This window comes from Hemicordylus capensis, chromosome 1 (assembly GCF_027244095.1).
Source record: "Hemicordylus capensis ecotype Gifberg chromosome 1, rHemCap1.1.pri, whole genome shotgun sequence".
NCBI lineage: Eukaryota > Metazoa > Chordata > Lepidosauria > Squamata > Cordylidae > Hemicordylus > Hemicordylus capensis.
The window spans coordinates 117,773,849-117,797,461 of NC_069657.1; the positions used below are offsets into that span (position 1 = coordinate 117,773,849).

The window sequence follows — 23,613 nt, forward strand, 5'->3', positions numbered from 1 at the left end:
GAGGAGCAGGTGGTCCCTCAGGTATCCAAGGCCCAAAATGTTAAGGGCTTTAAAGGTCAAAACCCAGCACCTTGAATTGGACCCAGAAACAAATTGGCAGCCAATGTAGCTATTTCAAAATTGGTTTAACATGATCCCAGCAGGCAGCTTCAGATAAAATCCTAGCTGCTGCATTTTGCAGAGCCAGGTCTAGCAGTATTCCCAAATTGTGCACTTGCTTGTTCAAGGGGAGTGCAATCTCATCCAGAATCAGTCTAATCCCTTGATCCCAATTGGCTCGTCTACTGACCAGAAGCATCTCCATCTTGTCTGGACCCAATATCAGTTTACTAGCCCACATCCAGCCCATCATGGCCTCCAGCCCCCAATTCAGGACATCCACTGCCTCTCTAGGATCAGGCAATACGGAGGGATAGAGGTGAGTGTCATTTCCATATTGCTGACAACTCAGTCCAACTCCCCAGATGACTTCTCCCAGTGGTTTCAAGCAGATTTTAAATAGTATGGGGGATAAAACCGAACCCTGCAGGACCCAACAGGCCAATGGCCAACCCCAGCACCACCTTCTGGACTCTCCCCACAAGAAAGGACCAGAGCCACTCCAAAGCAGTACCTCTAATCCTTATACTCAAGAGGCGGTCCAGAAGGATACCATGGTCGATGGTATCGAATGCTGCTGAGAGTCCAGCAGAACTAACAGGGATGCACTCCCCCTGTCAAGCTCCCTGCGTAGGTCATACACTAAGGTGAACAAGGCAGTTTCAGTTCCATATCCAGAATGGAAGCCACATTAAAAGGGATCTAGATAATCCGTATCATCCAAACCCTCTGCAGCTGTGACGCCACCACACGCTCTATTACCTTGACCCAAAAGGGAAGGTTAGAAACAGATCTATAGTTGTCCAGGTTGGAGGGATCAAAGGAGGTCTTACCATGCTTTCTTGATGCATTGTGGTATCTTGCTCTCCCTTAATAAAGCAGATTGTAACCTCCAACCATCTGCCTGTGCCCTCCCTGGCAGATTTTATTAGTCATGAAAGACAAAGGTCAAGAGTGTACAATGTTCCCCTCACACTGCCCAGTCCACATCCTCAGGCTGCACTAACTGAAAAGAATCCAACACAATAGGACCAAATGGTACCTGAGGAACATCTGCTGGAACTGCCAAAACCCTGGAATCCAAATTTACATGGATGCGAGTGACTTTATCAGCAAAGTGACATGCAAACTGATCACAACGGGCTGTAGATTGTTCCTCTCCCACTATCTGGGGGGATGTGAAGCAATGCCTTTGCTACACATTCTATATACACAGAATGACTCTTTATACTGTAGCAGATTGACACATCCTTTCCTGCTTTACATTTCTCATCTTTCTTTGTATGTGTGCAGTTTTGATTTTAACAGGGGCTCAACAGAACCTCTCCTCTACTCTTGTACAATGTCTGTTTCTATTCTAAGATAGTCTGTGAATAAGCTGTTTTTCATGAAAATATGAAATTTTTAAAAAAACACCACCGTCCCTTTTTTAAGTAGACAAAAGACATTATAAGGCTAGCAAATGCATGTTACATGGATTTACAAAAGACAATTTTCATTGAGAATATATGGTCTGCAACAGTATAGGTAGGTACACCAAAACAATACCAAGCAATTGTGCACATGCTTAGTCACTCAGAGAATCGTTCTTCTGTTATCAACCTGGTATTAATAACATGATTCTCTCAGAACATTTGGCTTCCATGGTCTTACCAAAGGATGGAGTATGCTTAAAAGGGCTTTTACATAACAGAGATCTTTCAACTCATGAAATAACTATGTTCTTTTTCCTCACTGCAGGACATATGACCCCGTTCCAAAGATCTGAGCACTTAGAAAGTTTGAAAATACTTCAAAGCTAAAACAAATCATTTTCTGAAACAAATCACTCTTCTAAAAATATTTGGAGAATAAAAACCTATAAAAACTTTGAATATAATAAACACGACTGATTTAGTTAGTATTAGCTATTCATTCTTCTCTATTGGAAGTTTTTGATGTGTGCGTGTGCAAGAACAATGTTAGGCAATTCAAAATGGCCTAGGCAACTGAAGAAAAGTCTTTATGAGCCAATACCATTACAAATTTTAATTGTGACATGCTGTCTCTTGGGATTTGATCCAGAAACATCTGCCAAAACGTGCATTATTTTTCAAGCTTTGCTTACTTTTGTTGATGAGGGATTTCCCCCCAGTATCTTGTAACAGTTCCTATTTGTATGGTCTTTCATACAGAAGTACAAGCATTTTGTACAAGCATTTCACTTTCATATGGAAGTACAAACAAAAGGCAACACAGGGGAGATGTTATAGAGGTTTATAAAGCTATGCATGGTGTACAGGGATGTGCATGAAACAGATTGTGCATTCTGTTTTGAGCTTGAATCGAAGATGAAACCGGCTGAAACACTTCATCAAAACAGCAGCCAAACCAGCTGTTTTGATGAAACAAATCAAAACATTTTGAGTGTTTCAGCCATAGGAAACAATGGGGAACTCAAAAGACACAGGATTTATTGTGTGGGGTGAGTGGTAGGTAGCACCCGTCATGCCCTACCATCCAACCCACTTTGGTGTCCCTAGGAACTACCCATGGGGAACAATGGGGTGTTTTGAGTTTCCCCATTGTTCCCTATGGCTGGAACAAGCTGCATTCATAGAGTGCACACACGTTTTGCATTGCAATTTGCAGTGCATTTTGAAATCCTGCCTGGAAATACACTGTAGAAGCACACAGTAAAAGGGAATCTGTCCCTCCCAACACAGAACACACATTTCAAACACAATCAAAAAATGGTCAAAAAAAGAATCACTGACCCAGAATCCACTGCCAGCTCCAGTGCCTGTGCTGCAGTAACATAATTGGCACAAATTGCTCTCTCTCACACACAATTATGACTCCTTACGTTACTTCCTATCATTGCAACAGCTGCCACACCAGCATCCTTATTTAGCAACAAGCATAGCCATAAGCTCGACTAGAACTTCAGCCACATTTTGACTGAGTATACCTTGCAACGTGGAATGCAGAGCAGACTAGAGCAGTACAGTGAGTGAAACGCAAGTTAGTCTCAAGGCCAGACGTGGAGCTCATCACAGAAATCACCAAGAACTATTCCACACACACACACACACAGAGCTGCCACTGTCCATTTCTCAACACAACACAATCGCACAAACAAAACAAACCACAACTCAAGGAAGGCAGGCATCCAAGTTCTGCCTTTGTCAATCTGAGATCCAGCAAAACCAGATAGTTATAGCAGCAATAGCACAGCATATTATACTCAGTGCTGAGAAAAGAAAACCACAAAATCAAACCTTCCTTCCTCCTCTCCTGATGTATCCTCTTCTTCAATAGATGCACACTGTAAGGGCTCTCTCTGCCTTGCAGTCCCTTTGAATAAATTTTGAAATTCCCTCTTTTTGTGTTTCCCCTCCCTCCTCCCTCCACCCCCAGCCAATGAGGGCACAGTTGCCCGTGACAACACTGAATTGTATGATAACAAACAAGAAGCAAGGAGGTTGCAAGCCAAACAGAAGTCAGTGCCAGAAAACCAGTCAGCAAACGGAAAACAAGCCTCAAAAATCGTGCTCAAAATGTCAAAACAGTTATATCAAAATGGGGTTGCTCTGTTCCAAGCTCAAAACAGGCCCTTTATTTAAAAGGTGTTCTGTTTCAAACTCGAAACACTCGAAATTGCCCATTTTGAGTTGAAGTGTTTCATGTTCAAAACGTCCTGAACATCCCTAATGGTGTGTGAGAGAAAAGTTTTTTTCTCTCTCTCACACAACACTAGAACCAGGGGTCTTTAAAATGGGCTAGAAAAAATAATGGAGGACACCAATAGCAGGAGAGAGGACATGCTTTCATCTCCTGCTTGTGAGCTTCTCAGAGACGTCTGTTGGGCCACTGTGGAAAACAGAATGCTGGACTCAATGGGCCTTGGACCTGATTTTCTTATGTTCATTGGAGAACTGCTGTTGAAACTACTTCTAGCTGGCAGGGGAAAGCTTTTCTGGATCTTTCTCAATGCCAGCAAATACCAATGTTGGCTGTAGCCATTAGTTTTTCTAATTTAGGTCTGTATTGCCTCATGAAATATCATGCTTTGCTTTTGAGATACTGTAGGATAAAGTAAGGTAGTCAAAGTTGACTACAAAATGGAAGATTTTCAGGTGTAGCATAGATGACACATGAATGAGACAATATATACATTGAAGAAAATCGGAGATTGCATGTAATTATTTTTAATAACACTTGTTGATTAGTGGTTCTACAGGCTAGTTGCAGCCATATTGTGCTTAAATGTTCTTAACCCTAAAGACCTCTTGCAGTTTTTGCACACTATATTAGCAATCTGTAAATAAAGGACTATCCATTCTTAACAGCCATTGGGAAAAGCATCAAGAGTAAGGCTATCTGCAAGAGAATACAAATTGTGCTAATACAGATAAGAATCTTCTCTTCAGTCTGAACTGAAAGAACTGGCAGAGCAATCCAATGGACCTGTGACACCAACTGCCTCTAATGACAGTATAATAATAGCATGATGTAGTTGATATCTGAATTGTACAGTCAAAACAATATCACTTTAAACTAGATAATGTGGCACCGCACTACCAACAGTCATTCACCTAATGTTCATGACAAGATGGGGGCTCTGGGGCACAAATGAGGAGGCCCCCTGGCTAAATTTTATCCCCCAGCCACCGGGAACCTTGCTCACAGTGCAGCAAGCTGAAGATGCCATGCATGGAATGAACCAATTCACAAATGACAACATTGAAACTCTTCCATGATCACCCTATCACACATACAGTCTGTCAGACACTAAGACACCACAGTGCTCTCAATGTGAACCACTGTGGTATATCCAGAATGTGCATTTTGGAAAGAAGGAAGGAAGGGAGGGAGGGAGGAAGGGAGGGAGGGAGGGAGGGAGGATGTAGCATCCACTGCACAAGGGGGGACAAGTGTCCCCTGACCAGAGGGTCAAGGACCCCACAAGGCTGCCACCGAGCGCTGCTGGGGCACGCAGCCTCCCCCCCCCAGCTTCCCCCTGTGCTTCCTCCTCCCAGCCCCTTGCCACTGCTCTGCCCCTTGGCCTGGCCGCCATGCAGGAGCCGCCAGAGGGAAAAGGGTCTGCCCAGCCCTGATCCGCCGCTGCTCCTCAACAGAGGATGGCGTCCCCAGCATCCCTGTGTCTGGCCCTGGTCCATGCCATCAAGCTGGCGCTGCTTCAGCCACCGTCCCAAAAGACTCACCGAATGGTGAGTTCAAGAGACAGGGAGAGGAAGGCTTGGGCAGGTTAGGTTGCCCCACCCCCTTGCATCTGATGTCAGATGCAGGGGGTGTGGCTTGGGGCTCTGGGGCATGAATGAGGAGGCCCCCTGGCTAAACTTTGTCCCCCGGCCACTGGGAACCTTGCTCCTTCTTCCCAAGGAAGGAAGGAAGGAAGGAAGGAAGGGCAAGCAATAGTGGAAGTTGCAACTGCATGTTCAGAGGTAACAGGCCTATGGTCCTGGTGACCCCACCTGATCTCTTACTTCTGCATCTGGGGGGAAATGACTTGACATACATGCTGAGTTTGCAGTTTGTGGCAAGGGTAGCTGAAGATTTGAATAGGGTTTTGGTTCTCTGCCCCCAGGCTTATGTTGGCAGGGCCGTCCTTAGGGCAGGGCAACAAGGGAGATTGCCCCCCAGACTCCCACAGGCCCCACACTTGCTCTCTCCTGTCTCAGAGCCTTCCCCAAAAGAAGCGAGCATCCTAACCACCCCACTTCAGAATAAGCCTTTCCTGGTCAGCCTGCGGTTTACTGTTTTCAGGATTGGGGATTCCTTCCCTTTCCATTCATCTGTCACTCAGCTCAGTAGTTTATGAGAGACCCTAGAGGGAAGGAGGAAGGACTGAGCACCTGGGTGAGCCAAGGGTCACTGCTGTGCTGAGTTGCACAGCAGGGGTGAAGAAGGAGCTGGCCGGCTGGGTTGGGGGAGAAGCCCCCCTCCCCTCACTTTTCACTATTCAGGTAGGGAAAGGAGTTTTGGTTTGCTTGAGCTGCCTGGTTGAGAGAGACTAGTGGTTGGGTGGGTGGGAGACCCCATGTCATTCTTTTAAAGAAAAAAGGGGAGCAAGAGAGGGTTCGCTCTCCTCACTCCATGATCAAATCTACAGTACTGAGCAGGACTCTTCGTCGTGTTTTCTTCTTCTTCCCTGTTTTGGTGCCCATGAAGCATGAGGATAAAATTGACTTCTGTCATAGTCAGTTCTACTCATCAACAGTGCAAATAATTTGTGCCTCCCTCATTTGGATACATGTTCTGATAAGCAGTAATTCATAACTGTTGGCCAAGGCAAGGAGCATCTTTTTATATTTATTAAATGTGTATCCCTCCAAGGAGTCCAACAGCATTAATCTCTTTTAATCCTTACAACAACCCTGTAGGTTGTTCAGCTGAAAGACAGAGACTGTCTCAAGGTCACCCAGTTAGACTTGTGGCTGAGCAGGAACTTGTTCTCAGGTCTCCCCAGACATTCTATCCGCTACAAAACAATTGCTCTCTGAGCTTCCTGAATCTCTCCCCCTTGTCCACATATGTTCTAGGTAGCCTGAATGGACTCTATTAGGCTAGATGGCTGGTGCTTTCTCTATCTGCCCCCAGAGGAAAATTGCCAGAGGAGGAAGAACCATACATGCTAGTTCAAAAGAGGTTGAAAGGACAGCTGTTTTACCATGTACTTATTTACTGGTGGTGAGGTGGTTCTGATTGGCATTAGGTTCTGATTGGCAACCAAGATGATTAGGGGCCTAGAGCACCTTTCTTATGAAGCAAGGCTACAACACCTGGGGCTATTTAGTTTAGAAAAAAAATGACTGTGGGGAGACATGATAGAGGTCTACAAAATCATGCATGGTCTGGAGAAAGTGGATAAAGAAAAATTCTTCTCCCTCTCACATAACACTAGAACCAGGGGTCATCCCATGAAATTGATTGCCAGGAAATCTAGGACCAGCAAACAGAAGTACTTTTTGACAGAACGCATAAAAAACTTGTGGAATTCTCTGCTATGAGATGTGGTGACAACCGACAACCTGGATGGCTTTAAGAGGGGTTTGGATAACTTCATGGAGGAGAGGTCTATCACTGGCTACTAGCTGGAGGGCTATAGGCCACCTCCAGCCTCAAAGGCAGTGAACCTCTGAGTACCAGTTTCAGGGGAGTAACAGCAGGAGAGAGGGCATGCCCTCAGCTCCTGCCTGTGGCTTCCAGCGGCATCTGGTAGGCCACTGTGTGAAACAGGATGCTGGACTAGATGGGTCTTGGGCCTGAACTAGCAGGGCTATTCTTATGTTCTTATGGCATTCTGAATGGTATTCTGGATCAACAGATTCCCTCTTTAATCTGTCACTTGCTGAGAGCTCCTCCACTATTCAACATTCTTCTCTCACATCAGGAGGCGCTGCACATGCTGATTCACCCCCAGCCCTGCACACACACCCCAGGGACAGCCCTGCATGTGGTCTAGTGGAGCTGCTGCCCTGTCTTGTCTGGCCAGGGGCCCAGACTGTGGAGGCCCTTAGTAGGTCAAGGAGAAAGATAAATGTGGGATTGAAAAAGATCCTGTCATGGTGTGGGGCATATTTATAGAACAGAGCGCCTTTTCCATGGTTCCGATTGACTGCTTTGGCATGGATGGTGTGGAGTTGCCCATTCTAGGCGGCAGGGCTTATGTCAGTGCTTTGAAAGCAGGCCTCAGTGGCATCCTTTAGGGCATCTGAGTGGCAGGAAAGGCGCAGACTAGGAGCACCTTCCTGTGGTGGTGGAAGTTGGGGAGCAGAAGGAAGTTTTGGAGCAATTTGCCTAGTAAATTTGATATGAATATGTCTTGTGTCTGGCTTGACTCACAGGATCTGGCTTGTTATCCTATGGTTGTGGGGATTGGACAGTGGGGGGCTAAGGACAAGCTGGCACTTGTTGCTGAGCAGGGGCCCCCCACCAGTACCTGGGTCACCCTTCCTGGCAGTGCACTCACTTGCATTCTCGGGTAGATATGACCCATTAATAGGTTCACTAAATAGTTTAGTTTCTGCTTCCCAGCTTTCCTTGGTGTATCAGACACCTGTTATCTTAGTTAATATGTGCAAGTGTTAATAAACCTGGGAAAGGGTCATTGCCTTTGAACCCCTTTTAACTTACTTCAGTAACTTACTTCAGAACCTCAGTACTTCCAGTGACTGTTGCTGGTGTCTATCTTATGTTTCTTTTTAGAATGTGAGCCCTTTGGGGACAGGGATCCATCTTATTTGCTTGCTATTTCTCTGTGTAAACCGCCCCGAGCCATTTTTGGAAGGGCGGTATAGAAATCAAATTAACAACAACAAACAAACAAACAAACAACAACAACAACCCGTTTTCCCATCCTTATTTCTCCTCACAAAATAGGATCTGCATCTAAGAACAATTCTTCCTTTAATAGTTCCAAATTGGTTCCAGGAGGAGGAATATCTGAGTATTAAGCATGCTGATTCAGTGTGCCTAACCCTGATGGCCATATGGGAAAGGTGATGGTACCCGCACTGGTTCTCTTGCTACTCCATAGGCAGATGGGATCAGTACATTAAAAAAATATATGACTCTGTGTGTGTGTGTGTGTGTGTGCACGTGCACACACACACTGTGCTACTTAGTGCCTTTGGTTCTTTCCCCTCATCCCAGTTTCTGGTTTAGTAACATGGCACTAAGCCAATCATAGGGAAAGCTGTTGATTTGACAAGCCTTTCAGCTATGGCAACACAAGTCCATAAGTTACGAGTCCAAGGTGCACACATACAGGAAGTGGGTCTTTGCATTTTTTCAATCTCAGACAGAGGCGTATCTAGGGAAAATAGCACCTAGGGCAAGCATTGAAATTGCGCCCCCTCTCCAAACATCTGACACCCATCTTTCAGAGAACTTTACTCAGCTATTTTTTTAAAAATTAATTTTAAGAAATGGCGCCCCCTTCAAGTGGCGCCCGGGGCACGTGCCCTGCCTGCCCCACCCTAGATACGCCCCTGATCTCAGACATTGTCTGGTGGCAATAAGCAAATTTTTTTTAGCTTTAAATATAATAATAAAATTGATCTACAAAAATGTGACATTTCCCCTTTTGCACAAAAGGAAACAAAGAGAAGAGTGGGTAATTTCTCCAACAGTAGATCTTTTGACCCATCACCACCCAGATTCTAAATGAGAAGGTAACTCCTTCTTTAGAATGCATTTTTTAAGTTAGAATGATAGACAAGAATGACCTCACTCTCCAAAATATAATTCTTCCTTCTCCCTCTTCACACTACCATCCCCCACTTTAAAGTTTAACTTAGATCTTAGACCTTTATCCATGCAGCGCGTTTAGCTGCTTTCTGTGTACTTTTGCAACCCCACTCTGCTAGGTTTAGGACTGCCCTTTGAAAATGATACTCTGATTTTAATGGACACACCTAATGAACAGATGCTGCTGGTTTGCTTTGAAGCATGTGATTACATATTTTCATATGTCATCTGTCACCCAGAGGCACATGCTGTCCTTGAACTGAGCACAGGGTTTCCACTGAGCTTCCAGCTTATCAGACATCATTTTGGGAGCCTGAAGTTGCAGAATAGCAGGGAACCAAAGTAATGTTTAACTGCTTCTTCTCTGGTCTGTAAGAATGTCAGAAAACAGGTCTGTCCCATCTAGAGCTCAAATACCTCTGACCCCTTTGACATATTCTAACTGATCCAACTGCATGGTACATAATTGGTCTGGGACTAGCTATGGAGAGCTAGTCTTGTGGCAGCAAGTATGAATTGTCCCCTTTGCTAAGTAGGGCCTGCCATGTGTTCCGTTTGAATGGGAGACTCCATGTGTGAGCACTGTAAGATATTCCTCTTAGGGGATGGGTTCGTAGCTCAGTGGAAGAGCATCTGCACATTTGCATGCAGAAGGTTCCAAGTTCCCTCCCTGGTATCTCCAAGATGGGGCTGAGAGAGGCTCCTGACTGCAGCCTTGGAGAAGCCGCTACCAGTCTGGGTAGACAGTATTGCACTAGATAGACCAATGGTCTGACTCAGTATAAAGCGGCTTCCTGGGTTTGTATGTTCCTATGATCACTAGTTGCTTGCTTCTAATAATGGATAAAATAGTTCAGTAAAACAATCCAAATGGTTCAAGCAAGTATGCCAAGCCAATGTTTCTTCTGACAGTGTTTTTCACTGAGTTCTGATTTATTTAACCATTCCACATGGTTAAATAAATACACATTAGCCTATGCCGGATTAACATAGTAGCAAATATAGCATTTGCTATGGGCCCTGCATTTTCATGGGCCCCACACACCTGGCTTGAACTGCCCCTTCTTCTTTCTGCTCTCTACTTGCTACCGCTTCTCTCCTCATGGCCTGCTGCTGCCCATTCTCGTCTCCCGAGTCCCGAGTGGGCTGCCGCCCGATTCCAATTGGCTGCCTGGCCCTTCGCCCACGTGCTTCTCGTGGGGCTGATAGGTGCAGGCAGCCCACCCTGCACACACTCCCACCTCATCCCTGCAGCACCCCACAACCTCCTACATTCAGCAACGCACACTTGCTTGTGATCGCCCATAGCCGCTCCATGGGTGCTTCTCTCTCGTGACGCCATGCTTTATGCTCACGAAGAATGTGTCTACCCGCCATCACCATTCCCGCAGGGTGCTGCTGAACCCATTAACCACCCCCCACACCAAAACGAATCCGAAGAGCTGGGGCTGACGGGCGGGCCAGGTATGTTGAGAAGTGGGCTCGGATCCCGCCTCCGGATCCCGCCGAGACTCCTGTCTGCAGATTGAACACAAAAGCGGGGGGATGTTTTGCAAAGTTGGCTGGCTGGCTGAGCGGGGGCATGGGGCGCTTGGTGGGGGGGCACTAGGCAAGATCAAAACGCAGGATGAGACTGTAGATATCACCAAAAAGGTACAATTTCATTTTGCTTTTGCAATTTTTTGGCTTCCATGAAACTGATGCCATAACATTGAAAACTCATTTTGCCCAGAATAAAGAAAAGTCTAGAGTAAAGTTTAAGATAATGCAAGATGTTAAAGAGCGTGGAGGGGTGGGAATTCTAAATCTGAGGTTATATTATCATGCCAGCTGTCTCACGTGGGTTATGGATTGGATTAAAGAGCCATACAGATGGATTATAATTAACTGATTGATTAATACAGATCAAAAATTAAAATCCATATGGATGGATTTTAATTAATTGATTGATTAATTAAATTTCTGTATGTAAACCACTTTGGGAACTTTGGTTGGAAAGCAGTATATAGGAGACCCGAGTTCAAATCCCCATTCAGCCATGAAACTAGCTGGGTGACTCTGGGCCAGTCACTTCTCTCTCAGCCTAACTTACTTCACAGGGTTGTTGTGAAAGAGAAACTCAAGTATGTAGTACTGGGTTCCTTGGAGGAAGAGCGGGATATAAATGTAGTAATAATAATAATATTTGTATTCATATTATGTCTATGGAGGAGGCAGTTCTCTCAGAAGGATTATATAAATACTTATGGACTGATATAAAAAGATTGGATATGGAGGTAAAAGGTCATACCATTAGAAGGAGCTTCTTGAGTGTCTGGGACAAATATAAAACATTGATAAGGCCAGCTTTATCACCCTTGGCCTCAATTCTTAATATATACTTTCATAAAGAAGAATATATTTAAAATGTTGCTCATTGGAGAGAGGCTGCGTATAATTTGCAAAATTTAACTACTGGAAAGACAATAATGAAGTCTATGCAGGCTCTTTCCTCGGAATGGGTGATTAAACCTTATTGGTTTCAATATTTACAAATAAGCAGCATGGTTCAGAAGGAAATACAAAAACAAGGTGGTACCCTCAGAGATTTAACAGAATTTGAAATAATAATAACTAAAAATACTGAACATTTACTGGGTATTATATATAAAGTTGCTAGTGAAGTATGATTCAGAATCAGAACAAGTGAAAGACTGCAAGATTAAATGGATGCAGATTCTGAACAAAACAATAGATATGCAACAATGTGAATTTCAATGGAAAGTCAATATTAAATTTACAGCAAATTATACTCTAAGAGAAAATTGGTGTAAAATGTTTTTTCATTGGTATATTACCCCAATTATGATTTCAAAGATAGACAATCAGTGTCCCATTAACTGTTGGAAGTGTACAAATCAGCTGGGAACCTTCTACCATATGCGGTGTACATGCTCTAAAGCTCAGAAATTTTGGAAGTTAATTCATAGTACGATGCAGCAAATGTTAAAAATAGAGTTTTGCTTTGCACCAGAGATATTTTTGTTAAACATTACTAAGCCATATATACCTGCAGAATATACAGAATTATCTTTATACATGATAACTGCTAAAAGAATTCTGTATGCTGCCTATTGGGAAAGCCTTGTTTTACCAACGCTAGAGGAGTGGTTTCTTGAACTTTGGGATTATGCTTCAATGGCCGGGATTACTTCATACATAAAAAACAAATCAGAGGATAAATTTCATGTGACTTGGGAACCCTTTATACAATACAATGTGTTACAGGGGTGGATACCGCACCCGAGATTTGGATTCTCTTTGCTAATGAATCCATGGAGTTGTATTTTTTTAAATATTAACATGGCTTATTCATAATTAATTTACTTAACTGGAGGTTTTTCCTAGATACTTTCAAAGGGTGGCTTTAACTAAATGTGGTGGTTTAGACAGAAGCTGATGTGACAGAGAGTTGAATCCTGGGTTGATGTATAAAATATGAGATATTATGTACTGCATTGTTTAATTTTCTCTCTCTCTCTCTTTCTCTTGTACTGTTTTTTTTCTCTCTTTTATATTCATTTAATTAAAATTTTTTAAAAAGAAAACTCATTTTGCTGTTTTGATCTCTGCTGCTTCTTTAATCTTCCTCTTGATATGTTTTTACACTGAGTGCTCCCCCCCCTCTCTCTCTATATATATGGCATCAACTTATATAAAGAGTGGTTCCCATGAGATCACTTCCCTTTATGTTTAGAACGGGAACATTAATATGCCATTATTTTTATTTTGGAAATCGAACATGTGGGACAAAAGCTCACACGTTCGTGCAAATCACTTTGCAGGAACGTGTGAGTTTTTGAAAATGAACTTTGCACCTTCTGTGACTCCCCCAATATTTTTATTTTCTAATGGGGCCACTAATGAGAACCAAAGAGGGGAATGATTTCCTGTTTGCATCCAGAAGGTAATTCCAGGAGACTTGTACTCAGGGTCAACTTTGAAAAAGGAACCCTGGCCCAGGCTTTTGGACCATGAGTTGCAATGATGGCAACTTGCAAGTAGGAATAAGAGAAATAGGGGAAGCGGATTGTTAAGTATAGTTGAGAAGTGTAGTTGGAGACAGGAAAGGTAAACATTATGGAGTTCTACTTAAATAGTTCACCTACATTCATTACTGAATTTTGAGATTCATAAAAATGTTATGAGAGATTCGAGACATATGGTTGCCTTTCACTGTGCACTATGTCCCATTCAGATGCTATTGTCTATTTCAACCAAGCAGAATAATTGACCAGAAATGGCAAAAAATATTGTTGGTATGAATTTCAAATCCTTTTTCAAAAATGACCAACTCATTTGGTGTTTGTTGTGTGTTGTTGACCAATTCAAAATGACCAATTCATTTTACATGAGTAGCTGTTTCATGCAGAAAAGGTTCAGAAACTTCTAGAACCAATCTAGAGAGGATAAATGGACCTTTGCTTTACTTCACTGGTATGTGTGAAAACTGAAGCACACAATCTGCCTGATACAAATCTGCAGATCATTTCAACTTCAGTAGGTGGTGCTCTTGGCCGTTCTTTTAATGGAAGTTCTCACCACCACCACCACTTACTCCAAGATCAACAGTATCAGAAGTACTAATTTTTTGGCTTCAGCTGCATCTCACTAGGCCAGAAATCTCACTGTTCAAAGCTTTCACATTCCCTGTCAATGAAATCGCAAGGGCAAAGAAGGTAAACCCTTTCAAACAATAGAATTGGCAAATAAATGGAGAAAAGTTTTTTTTTTTTAATCAAACACTAAAGGAAGTGGCTAAATGTCTGTTATCAGTTGTAATATCTACAGTATTTAAACACCCAAACTCTACTATATTTCCAAAATCTGTTATCTCCTAGAGTGTTTTCGTTTTGTAACTACAGAAACTGTCTTTCAAAAATCATTATACCCATCAAAGTGTATTTTCATTTTTCTTTATATATGTCTTCCCTCTATTTACTCCACACCACCAACAGGATACTTGATTGTGTAAACCAAGTCTACACTGAGTGAGTGTGTGTGCATTATACTGTCATTCTTGATCATTCTCAAAACAAGGGGGGGGCCAACCTGAGGCTCTCCAGCTGTTGCTGGACTTCAAGCCCCATCAATTCCAGCCACAAATTGTGACTGGGGATGATGGTAATTGTAGTCCATCAACAGCTGGAGAGCCTCAGGTTGTCCACTCCTGCTCTAAAGTCTACATAACCAAATAAGGCAAAATGTTGTAAGCATATTTCGATATCTTCCTTTTTGCTTGCAAAATCTGCAGGTGCTAATGTGTGAACAGCAAAGCTTAGTTCTGCTGCTGATGTCACTTTGAACAATAATTGTATTTCAGCCAATAATTATTTTAAAATTATCAAGGGCCTCTTTAAATTACTTACAAATCGCTGGAATATTCATATGTACTCATATATAGGATCACTTTCCAAAACCACTCTGGAAACTGTTGTTGAAAAGTGGTATATCAGTAGCAGTAGACCCATATGATGCTTACTTGAAAATGCAAATGTAATATCAATATACATACAAAGAGGGGGAGATGTATAGTCAAAACAATCCTGGGTTTCACTGTCACGGAATACTAGCAGCAGCTGGAGACTAACAGCAAGAGGGGGTTCATGCCTTCATCCTTCCTTGAGGGCTTCTGATGGACCACCAAGGGAAACAGGATGCTGGACTTAATGGAGCTTTGCTCTGATCCAACATGGTGATTAGAATTACAGAACTGTAGGGACCTTGGAGGTATTCTAGTCCAGCCCCCAGGCCAGTGCAGGAAACTGCTGCTGAAGCATCCCTGACAGATGACCATCCTGCCTGTTTGAACATCTCAAGTGAAGGGAAGCTTACCACTGCAGGAGGCAGACTGTTCCACTGCCAAGAAGGCTGACGGTTAGGACATTCTTTCTAATGTCTAAATATCTTCTTGCATTTAAGGAACTACTTCTATTCTTGTAAGCAACTGACTGGAATATCCCTCTCAGACTCCATGCAGAGAGTTGTGGAATAATTATTTCCATTACAAACAATTGAGAGAGATTTAAAAACTGTGGAAATCGTAACTACTTTGGTAAATAATTGCAGTGAATGCATGTAACAGAAGCAAAGTTATCATGCTATGCATAATAACTATATGAGTGAAAAGTAATGAATGAACCTTATAGGTAAGTGTCCATATGTCTGTACATCTGAAAATAGTGCTGTAAACACAGGTAACTGCAACCCATTAGAAGCAGCCACATGAAGGTACAAATTGTTTGCTTTGCCAACAGCTTGTCATACCAAAAAATTGGTGTACCTTTCTATACCTTGTTATACAAATCATATCATAGGATTTTTAAAAAAATCACTAGCAGTCTAGGAATTGTACAAATAGCTAGACTCATCTATTCTAAAAGCAGTGAGTTCTTCTGATGTGTAATTTATGCCTTCTTGGGTGGCAAACTCTGCCCAAGGCAAGTAGTTCTCTGGAAGAAATACCATTGTCATTCCTGGCAGTGTTGTTGAACGTTTTTTCAGTATCTAAAGAACATTAAGTGCTTCTCTATTATTTCCCTTTATGAAGGAGGATCCTGTTCAGGTAGATGGATGTGAACAATTTGCTACCTTGAACAGAGATATTTATGGTTAGTAACACCTAAGTGAGTGCAATATAACCAAAAGAGTGAAGGAGCACACTGTGCTAGAATAAATATGTATACAGATAGTATCTTACTCCTTCACTAAGATTCCAGATTGTGGAAATAACTACAAATTGGGGAGGGGGGGCACTGAGGGAAGAAAGATTTTAGGCACAAAAGAAAGATTTTAGGCACATACAAAACAGTGTCCCCACATCTCCTAAATCCCTTGGGTTGGGACAAGCCAAGAGGAAGTTAGTTATTCAAGGAAAAGAAATAACTTAGAATCCACCAAAGGTTCAAAAGCGACCCAACAAACAAACAAGATTTCAACAACAGGTATTTGCTGGGGAAACATGCTGAACAGCAGCAGTGGCAAATAGCACCCATAGATGGTGCTGTGGTTACATTAATTACTACAGCTGTTGAATGCTGGTATTGAGTTTCTTTGGTCTGTGGAATTTGTGTTCTGCCCGCAACAATCCTCTGGGCATCCTGAACTGTGGCCCAGGAAATCCTTCAGCATAAATAACCTTGGAAACTACCCTGACCGTTTTTTGGACTGTGTTTCTTCTCTCCATAAATCTGTGACTTTTGTTGTGCAATATGAAATCAGTTCAGTTGTTTCCCTGATTAATTGCAGCAAAAAATAAACTTGATGATCAATCCAGGCTCTGACATGTTTCAGCTTCACTTGAAACTCTTAAAGGGAAGAGACCTTGAGGCTGGCTGAACAGTCCAGAGTCCTTACTTGAAACCACTTAATATGATGTTGATTAGGTTGGATGTATTTGGATTGCGGGTTGGCATTCTGGCTTAATGGAGAGTAATAAATTACCTGCACTTTAGCAACTTTAGATTCTAAGGAGAGAAACAAAGCAACTATGAGATGTTCTTGTTTACAAATACCCATCCAGAATGCCTTTGTTTAATAGTATTTATTTTATTTGCACACATTGCCCCTGAAGATGTACATTCTCTTTTTACCGGTTTGGAATGTGGAAAAAAACAAACAGGAAAGAGAAAAGAAAAAAAGGGGGGGGGGACAGAGGCAATTAGACATAGACCAAATTAAAAGACTGACATCTTCAAATATTTAAAAACAGAATCCAGGGACTTTTTCTTTAAAACAATGCCCATATGCAATATATATATACACACACACACTCATATATATATATAACATATAAAAATAACTCTGATTTTTAAAAAAAAAAGAATACAAGGAAAGGAAACAAATTAAATATGCGTAGTTAACTTTCACGCTGGAACATCCACCCAGCCGCTTTCATTCCTCCTCACACATTGTCCATTGCACTTCGCCTGGCCAGGCCGTTCAAGTATAAAGCAGTCCCTGCCAAATAGGGACTTGCGAGTAGCCAATTCCCTGCCGAGAAGGGGGGAGGGGAAAGCAGTCAAACCCGAGCAAGGGAAAAGTCAGATCCACCGAGAGCTCACCGTAGAAAAGAGGGCGGACTAAGGGAGAGGGTGGCCTAAGAGTGCCGGTAGTGTTTGTCCTGCAGTGTTAATTTCACAACATCACGAAGCAGGAGCAATGCCTCTTTTCTTCAAGCATAGTCCATGCAGTCTCCCGTCCCTGCCGGAAATCTCTTGCTGCTACGCGGCTTCCCTGATGAAACCGGGGGAGCGTTCGCTTCGGCAGCTGCTGCGATGCCTATCTCCTGCGAAAGGGGGAGCTGTGCGGCGGCGCATGCCAGGGCTGGGCGGCCGGACCCCAAGAGGCGCCTGATCTCAGCAAGCGAGAGAGTGTCCTTGTGCTGCGACCGCTGCTGCTGCTGCTTCTCCTCTCCAAGGCAGCGCTAGCAGCGGCGGCAAGAGTGTCCGACAGCGAGCGGCGCCTGCGGCCGTAACCTTGCGCGCCGATCTTCGAGGCGGGGGCGGAGTCGTCCTTGTCCTTGTCGGTTAGGTGGTAGATCTGGTGCGCCAGGTTCTGCACGGTGCAAGTCCCTAACCTGCAGCCGATACGCAGGTTTACGGAGTGCACGAAGCCCCTGGCGTTCGGGTGGTAGCGCTTCACGCGGATGTGCGCATCCTCAGGGCGGCTGAGGAGAAGAAGAGAAGGCAGTGAGCAAGCGCCAAAGGGGACTACAAAGAAGCAACACTTTGAGCCTAGCTTGGCAGGCACTGGAGGAGAGCTGGCGAGAGAAAACCCTCGGGAGGCGGAGAGATACCCGCCTCCAGAGGTAGGGCTGCTCTTCTACAACGCTTAGGTTTTTGAAGGAACGGCTGACAACCGTAGGCAGCTGGGGTGTGGTGGAGCGAGGGGGGACGCCCAGGGACGGCGGCGCTCCCGTACTATTCGGCTTCTCTGGCTGTTGGGGTGGGCATGGCCCTGGGGGCTGTCATGGAGAGCGCCTGCACTTCTGAATTTGCAAGGACATCACACACGGACTTTAGGCATAGGGGGGCTCTTCTTTGGGCGCTTCGGCTTGTAGACCTTCACTTCGCCTGGAAAGTGTGACCCACCCCCGCCCCCCAAGGAGAAAGACACTTGGGCATTCCTCCTCTCACCGCCCAGCTCCCGTCCTCTCCCGCCAAAACCTCCATGGTGGTGCCAGCTGTTCCTAGCAAACTGCCTGGCCGCCTCACAAGCAGTGCTCAGAAGCAGCAGCACGAGCGGCCACAATAATAAATCACCTGGGCTGCGCCATTCCGGGCTCGCCTTTCACGTCCTGGGTGCGGATCAGAGACGGCACGTTTGCATCAGCTGCTTGTCCCGTGATGAGCGTCGCGGCGGGGAACTTCGCGTCCCGCCTGGCTCGACTGAGTGCCCAGGTGGCCCACCTGGAAGAGAAAAGAAAAAGCCGCCGGTGAACCTTAAGCATTCGCCAAGCCAAAGGGTGGTGGTGCTGAAGGAGCCGGCGGGGTGGCCCTCTGCCCAGGAGAAAGCGATGGGGCTCCTGACTTTGCCCTTGAAAGGCAGACTATGGTGTCGTGGAGGAAAGGAGGCTGTTGCGAGCCCGAGGTGGACCCGCCACTAATCCAAAGCCTCAGTTACGCCCCCTCCCCATTTCACGTGCAAGCGGGCGGGGCGGGGGACAATCTTGACATATTGCCTCTACGCCTCCCAGTTGGACACCGAAGAAGCGCAGGTGGTGGCCACTTACTTTCTCTTGAAGTCTGATGCAATGTCCAGCTTGGCAGCCTCCAGCCCGAAGAAAGCGGCGGAGCCCAGGTAGAGCAAAGCGAAGGAAACCAGTTTCATCCTGACCAGGGAGAGAAGGGGGCACAGGATGAGTCTCTGTCTCCAGAGGAGACCCGCACCCGCTTCTTGTCCTGCTCAAACCCACCGTGCGCGTCAAGCAAGCCGGGCGTCCTGCCCTCCCCTACTGGCCCCGCGCCCTCCCCAAGCTGGGACTTTGAGTGCGGGTGACATTCCGTTGTCCAATATTTGCTCAGCAATTCATCACGACAGGATCGATCGGGGCGCTTTCCACATTAGTCAAACTTTCGATTTCTTAGAGGGGTGAAAGCTAAACTGCCCCTGCCCCACTCCCAGCGATAACCTCCCTGAACTGAACGCATCAACAAGGTCCTGGATTCTCACGCGCTTTCATAGAAACGAAACCTCCCAGCTTAACAGCCCTCGTCCCCTCCCCCGGTTTTTTCATTCGTGCAACAAACCCCAGCTGTAACCCCGCGACCACTCTTACTCTGGAATTGTCCCTTGAATTGCCACGGAAATAATGGAGTCCAGAGCCGCAGCCTAACTTTGGACTTCCAGTGGACTGCCTAAGTTGCTCCCAACTCTGACAGCACCTGAACGGCAAGCACTTAGTTTCGGATGAACCTTTTCAGCACCCGCTCTGGGCTCCCCCGCTCCTCGCACGTGCCTGATTCTCCTGTTTAAGAAAATGATCTTACCTGATAATGGTGATAATCCACTGAGGGGTAGCTGGAATCTTTGTATCCCGTTAAATTCCTCAAGATGTCAAAAAATACAGATCCTTTTAAGAACTGCTCAGCTCCGAGACCGTCTTGCTTGTGCCACTGAAATAACTACTCACTGTCCAGCGCTTCACGTTTTTATAAAGAAGGACTCTCTGCAGGGAGGGGGAGCGAGCAGGGAAAGGGGGCGGGGCTAAGATGTAATCTTTGTATAGAGTAATCTTCTGCCCCGGGGGTCTTCTACAGTCAGAAGCTGCAGAGGGGCAAGGCAAGCAATTCCCTTTTTAAGCCCCCAGGGGAGGCGGCCCGCGCGAAATCTAGCAAAATTTGCCACCTTGTTGGTGTGGGTTACGTGTGCATCCTTTACATGCACGTACAAGAATATAGTGAGGGTCCTCAACAGGTCAGACGAGCCAGCCCAGCATTGTTTCCAACAGCGGTCAAACACATTTTTCTGGGAAGCCCCCACAAAAAGGACAAGGAGGCAACATTTCTCCCCTGCTGCCCCCCCCCTCCCCACAGCTGCGGTATTGAAACAGGCAAACTCTACCTCTGAACCTGAACGTTCGCGGCAATATACCTAGCCCCAAGCTTTGATTGATCTGTCTGCTGCCCGTCAGTCTTTATACTGTGAGCTAGAACTTGAAAAACTCATCCAAAAAATAGTAGACTAGCCCAAATTATATGTATTTAAAATAAAAGTGGGTAAACATACAGTGCATTATGCATTACAGCAGAGAGAATAATGGATGAGCTAAGCTGAGTTTCCATTGAGCCTTGGGCCAGGCTCGGACTGGCCCACAGGGCCACATGGCATATTCCTGGTGAGCGGATCCGCAGGGCGCCCCTGCTGCGCCCCGCTGCACTCGGCAGCAATGAATACTCCCACCCTTCGGCTCAAAACCCGGCGCGCTCCCCACGTATATTCCACCGCCCTCTCAATGCCCCCAGTCCGGCCCTGCCCTCGGCATTTCCTTGGGGTCTTAGATTTCGTAATGAATGATTTGAATATCGGGGTCAGGTTCCACACTTCTAAACTGTACCGGTTGGAAAAACTCTAGAAGTATCTGGCGAAATGTGTATATATATTCCTCCACAGAAGGGTTCTTTTTTTAAATATAGTATTGCGGGGGGTGGAGGGTGGGGGGAGACTTGGTCCGAGGTCTGATAGATTGCCTCGTTTTATGTGAGCGCTTCCTTCCGGATGTTGCACCTCTTCTTTAGCTTTTGCGGTCTGCCACCAGCATACGTTCAATCCCACACGTAGCCTGCTGGTCCATCCGAACGAGCTGACTCCTCCCGTGCTCTCTCTGGCAACGCAATGTAAATCTAAGGATGGGTATTCCCGCGCCCCACGCCACGCTCCAGCGTCCCGGCGGGGGTTTCCTTTGAGTGTCTTTACGGTCAAGAAAGCTGAATTAACTGACTGAAACTAGATTTGCTTTTAAAAAATCCCCCAACATTTTGCTTCAGCTCTTCATTTCTGTGAAACCGAAACGGCCAAGGCAAACAAGTGTGCCTGTGTGAGGTTGATTTCTATGCCATAGAGTCCTGCTGGACCTGGTAACCACTAATCGAGGCATGCCTTGAGTCTGGGTGAGGTGTGTGCATGGATCCGTAGATGATTGAGATTTGCCCAGATGACTCAGTCTCCCAAGATGATGCCTCCCTTGCCAGCAGCCTTTCGAAGTGTTTGTCTCCAGCATTTGGTTAGAAAAAAAATGCAGAGAAATAGAAGCGAGTCGCTCTACGGCATTCCAGGCTCTAGCATCCATTCTCATTTTCCTTTGCGTGACTGTCATAGTCCACGAACAATCAGCGGCTACGCTAGGCTTAAAGGCAGCCACTGGAGCCTTTTGTGCACATTACTCCTGCCTGCTTGTGTGACCTGGGGCTTATAGACAACTTTACTGCTGCTACTTTTTTGCCTGCCTGCCTGCTTCCTACACGATATGGTAGCTGCTGCAGCTTTTATCCTAGGTAGCTGTAAGATTCTCAGCACTGCCTAGAGACTATATGCATCAGGGGTTCTCAAACATTTTGATATGGTGTGACCCCCTAAAATAATATGTACAGCTACGCGACTCCCCCATATTCAGAGCTACTGGCTGATATCCTGACTAATGATGTGTAGACCACAAACATGCTACTGAGGATCAAGCAACATGTTTCAAGTCTAGCAGAGCTGTACTTGGACTGCTCCCGGAGCACAGGCAAGCTCAGAAAAGTATTTGCCCTTTTGCACAAGAGTGCCCATGCTTTGGAAGCATGGCAGACCAGCGCAGGAGTTAGTGCTTCATTGATGTTAGGAGTGCACGCACTTTATTAGTCAGGATGTCAGCGATTGATTTGATTAGGGATAAATAAAGCACTGAGCACTAATTGGCACTAAGGAAGTTTCAAACTAGTGCTCTCAACAAGGATATTGACACAGCTCCCAAATTTATTGGTGCTAGTGCTGCTACAGTAGGAGTGGCTGGTACTTGTGTTGGTATTGTAACAGTCTTTGTGAGTCTAGTCATTGTTTATGCCAGAAATCCTTCTCTGAAGCTGCAGAGAAGCTGCCCTATACCAAGTCAGACTATTGGTCCATCTAGCTCAGTATTATCTACGCTGACTAGCAGGGACTTCTCCAAAGTTGCAGCCAGGAGTCTCTCTCAGCCCTATCTGGAGATGCTAGAGAAGGAACTTGGAACCTTCTGCATGCAAGTATGCAGGAGCTCTTCCCAGAGCGGCCCCACCCTAAAGGGAATATCATATAGTGCTCACATGTGGTCTCCTATTCATTTACAAGGGCAGACCCTGCTTAACAAAGGGGACAAGTCATACTTGCTACCACAAGGCTAGCTGTTCTCCACATTTACATTGTTTGCTTCTCCTACTTAGTTTTTCAGATATGGGTTTTATGTGTGGGCCTGCAATCTAAGATCGGGCTCCAAGTTATTTTCACTAGGTATTTGCTTGTTATAGCAGCAACTGCTGAAAACCCTGATTCACATGAGTGGGAATCAAGCAAAGGCAGCCAACCTCTTCATGGCTTTCTCATTTAACTCCACTTGCACACTAACCCAAAATTCAGGAAGAGAAACTGTTGAGAATGTAAAGCAAAGAGCTGGTCACTCAGAAGCATGGGGAGGTGAACAAAAGGGACAGGAGCCAGAAACCACCGGGCTCCTCTGTTGTTCACAAAGCCAGGGAAAGGCACACCAATAGTACTTTGACCACTCACCAGATGAGCTCTAGTGAGTGTCTCCCTAGGGGGGAACTCTCCCCTGGTCTGTCAGTCAAAGAAATGGCACTGCTGTGTCTGACCTTGGCTTTGTGAGCAGCAGAGGAACCAACCAAGTAGTTGTTGGCTTATGTCTCCATCTGCCTCTCATCATCCCTGACCATCTCCACAACTTGGTCATGTTGTGTAAGACCTCTGCCCTCCTGACAGCTCCCTCCTGAGTTGTTTGGGACCCCCCAGGGGGTCCTGACTCCCAGTTTGAGAACCCCTGCTGTACACTAAAGCTAAGTGAAGGAGCCAACGTAATGCAATGTAATTGTAGTGGAAGGTGATGGCAATCTGGATAGACTAATTTACAATCCGGTAAACACAAAAAAGTAAGGGTGCACCATTCAGTCAAAATCAAGCACTTTTAAGCCCCATCGTTTGTGATTCCAGCACTCTTTCAGAGCCCATGAAAGTAATAACGTATTTTTC

General features: G+C 45.2%; 1 protein-coding gene across 1 annotated transcript; it reads right to left on the minus strand.

Annotated features, from left to right (window-relative positions):
- Positions 1-16,921: 16,921 nt before the first annotated feature.
- ADM (adrenomedullin) lies at positions 16,922-20,027 on the minus strand. The gene is made up of 4 exons (XM_053287348.1): positions 19,884-20,027; positions 19,127-19,225; positions 18,657-18,803; positions 16,922-18,061 (listed from the first exon to the last, which is right to left on the minus strand). Exons 2-4 carry the CDS (start codon positions 19,222-19,224, stop codon positions 17,674-17,676), a joined length of 633 nt encoding a protein of 210 aa, XP_053143323.1. The 5' UTR covers position 19,225; positions 19,884-20,027; the 3' UTR covers positions 16,922-17,673.
- Positions 20,028-23,613: the final 3,586 nt, after the last annotated feature.

What these genes read in the sequence shown, in the direction of transcription:
- ADM (XM_053287348.1), bottom strand. Translation starts at nt 19,224, where the DNA reads ATGAAACTGGTTTCCTTCGCTTTGCTCTACCTGGGCTCCGCCGCTTTC. An exon ending in GCATCAGACTTCAAGAGAAA is followed by an intron (nt 18,804 to 19,126) that starts GTAAGTGGCCAC and finishes TTTCTCTTCCAG; the next exon opens with GTGGGCCACCTGGGCACTCA. An exon ending in CCCGGAATGGCGCAGCCCAG is followed by an intron (nt 18,062 to 18,656) that starts GTGATTTATTAT and finishes TCTTCTCCTCAG; the next exon opens with CCGCCCTGAGGATGCGCACA.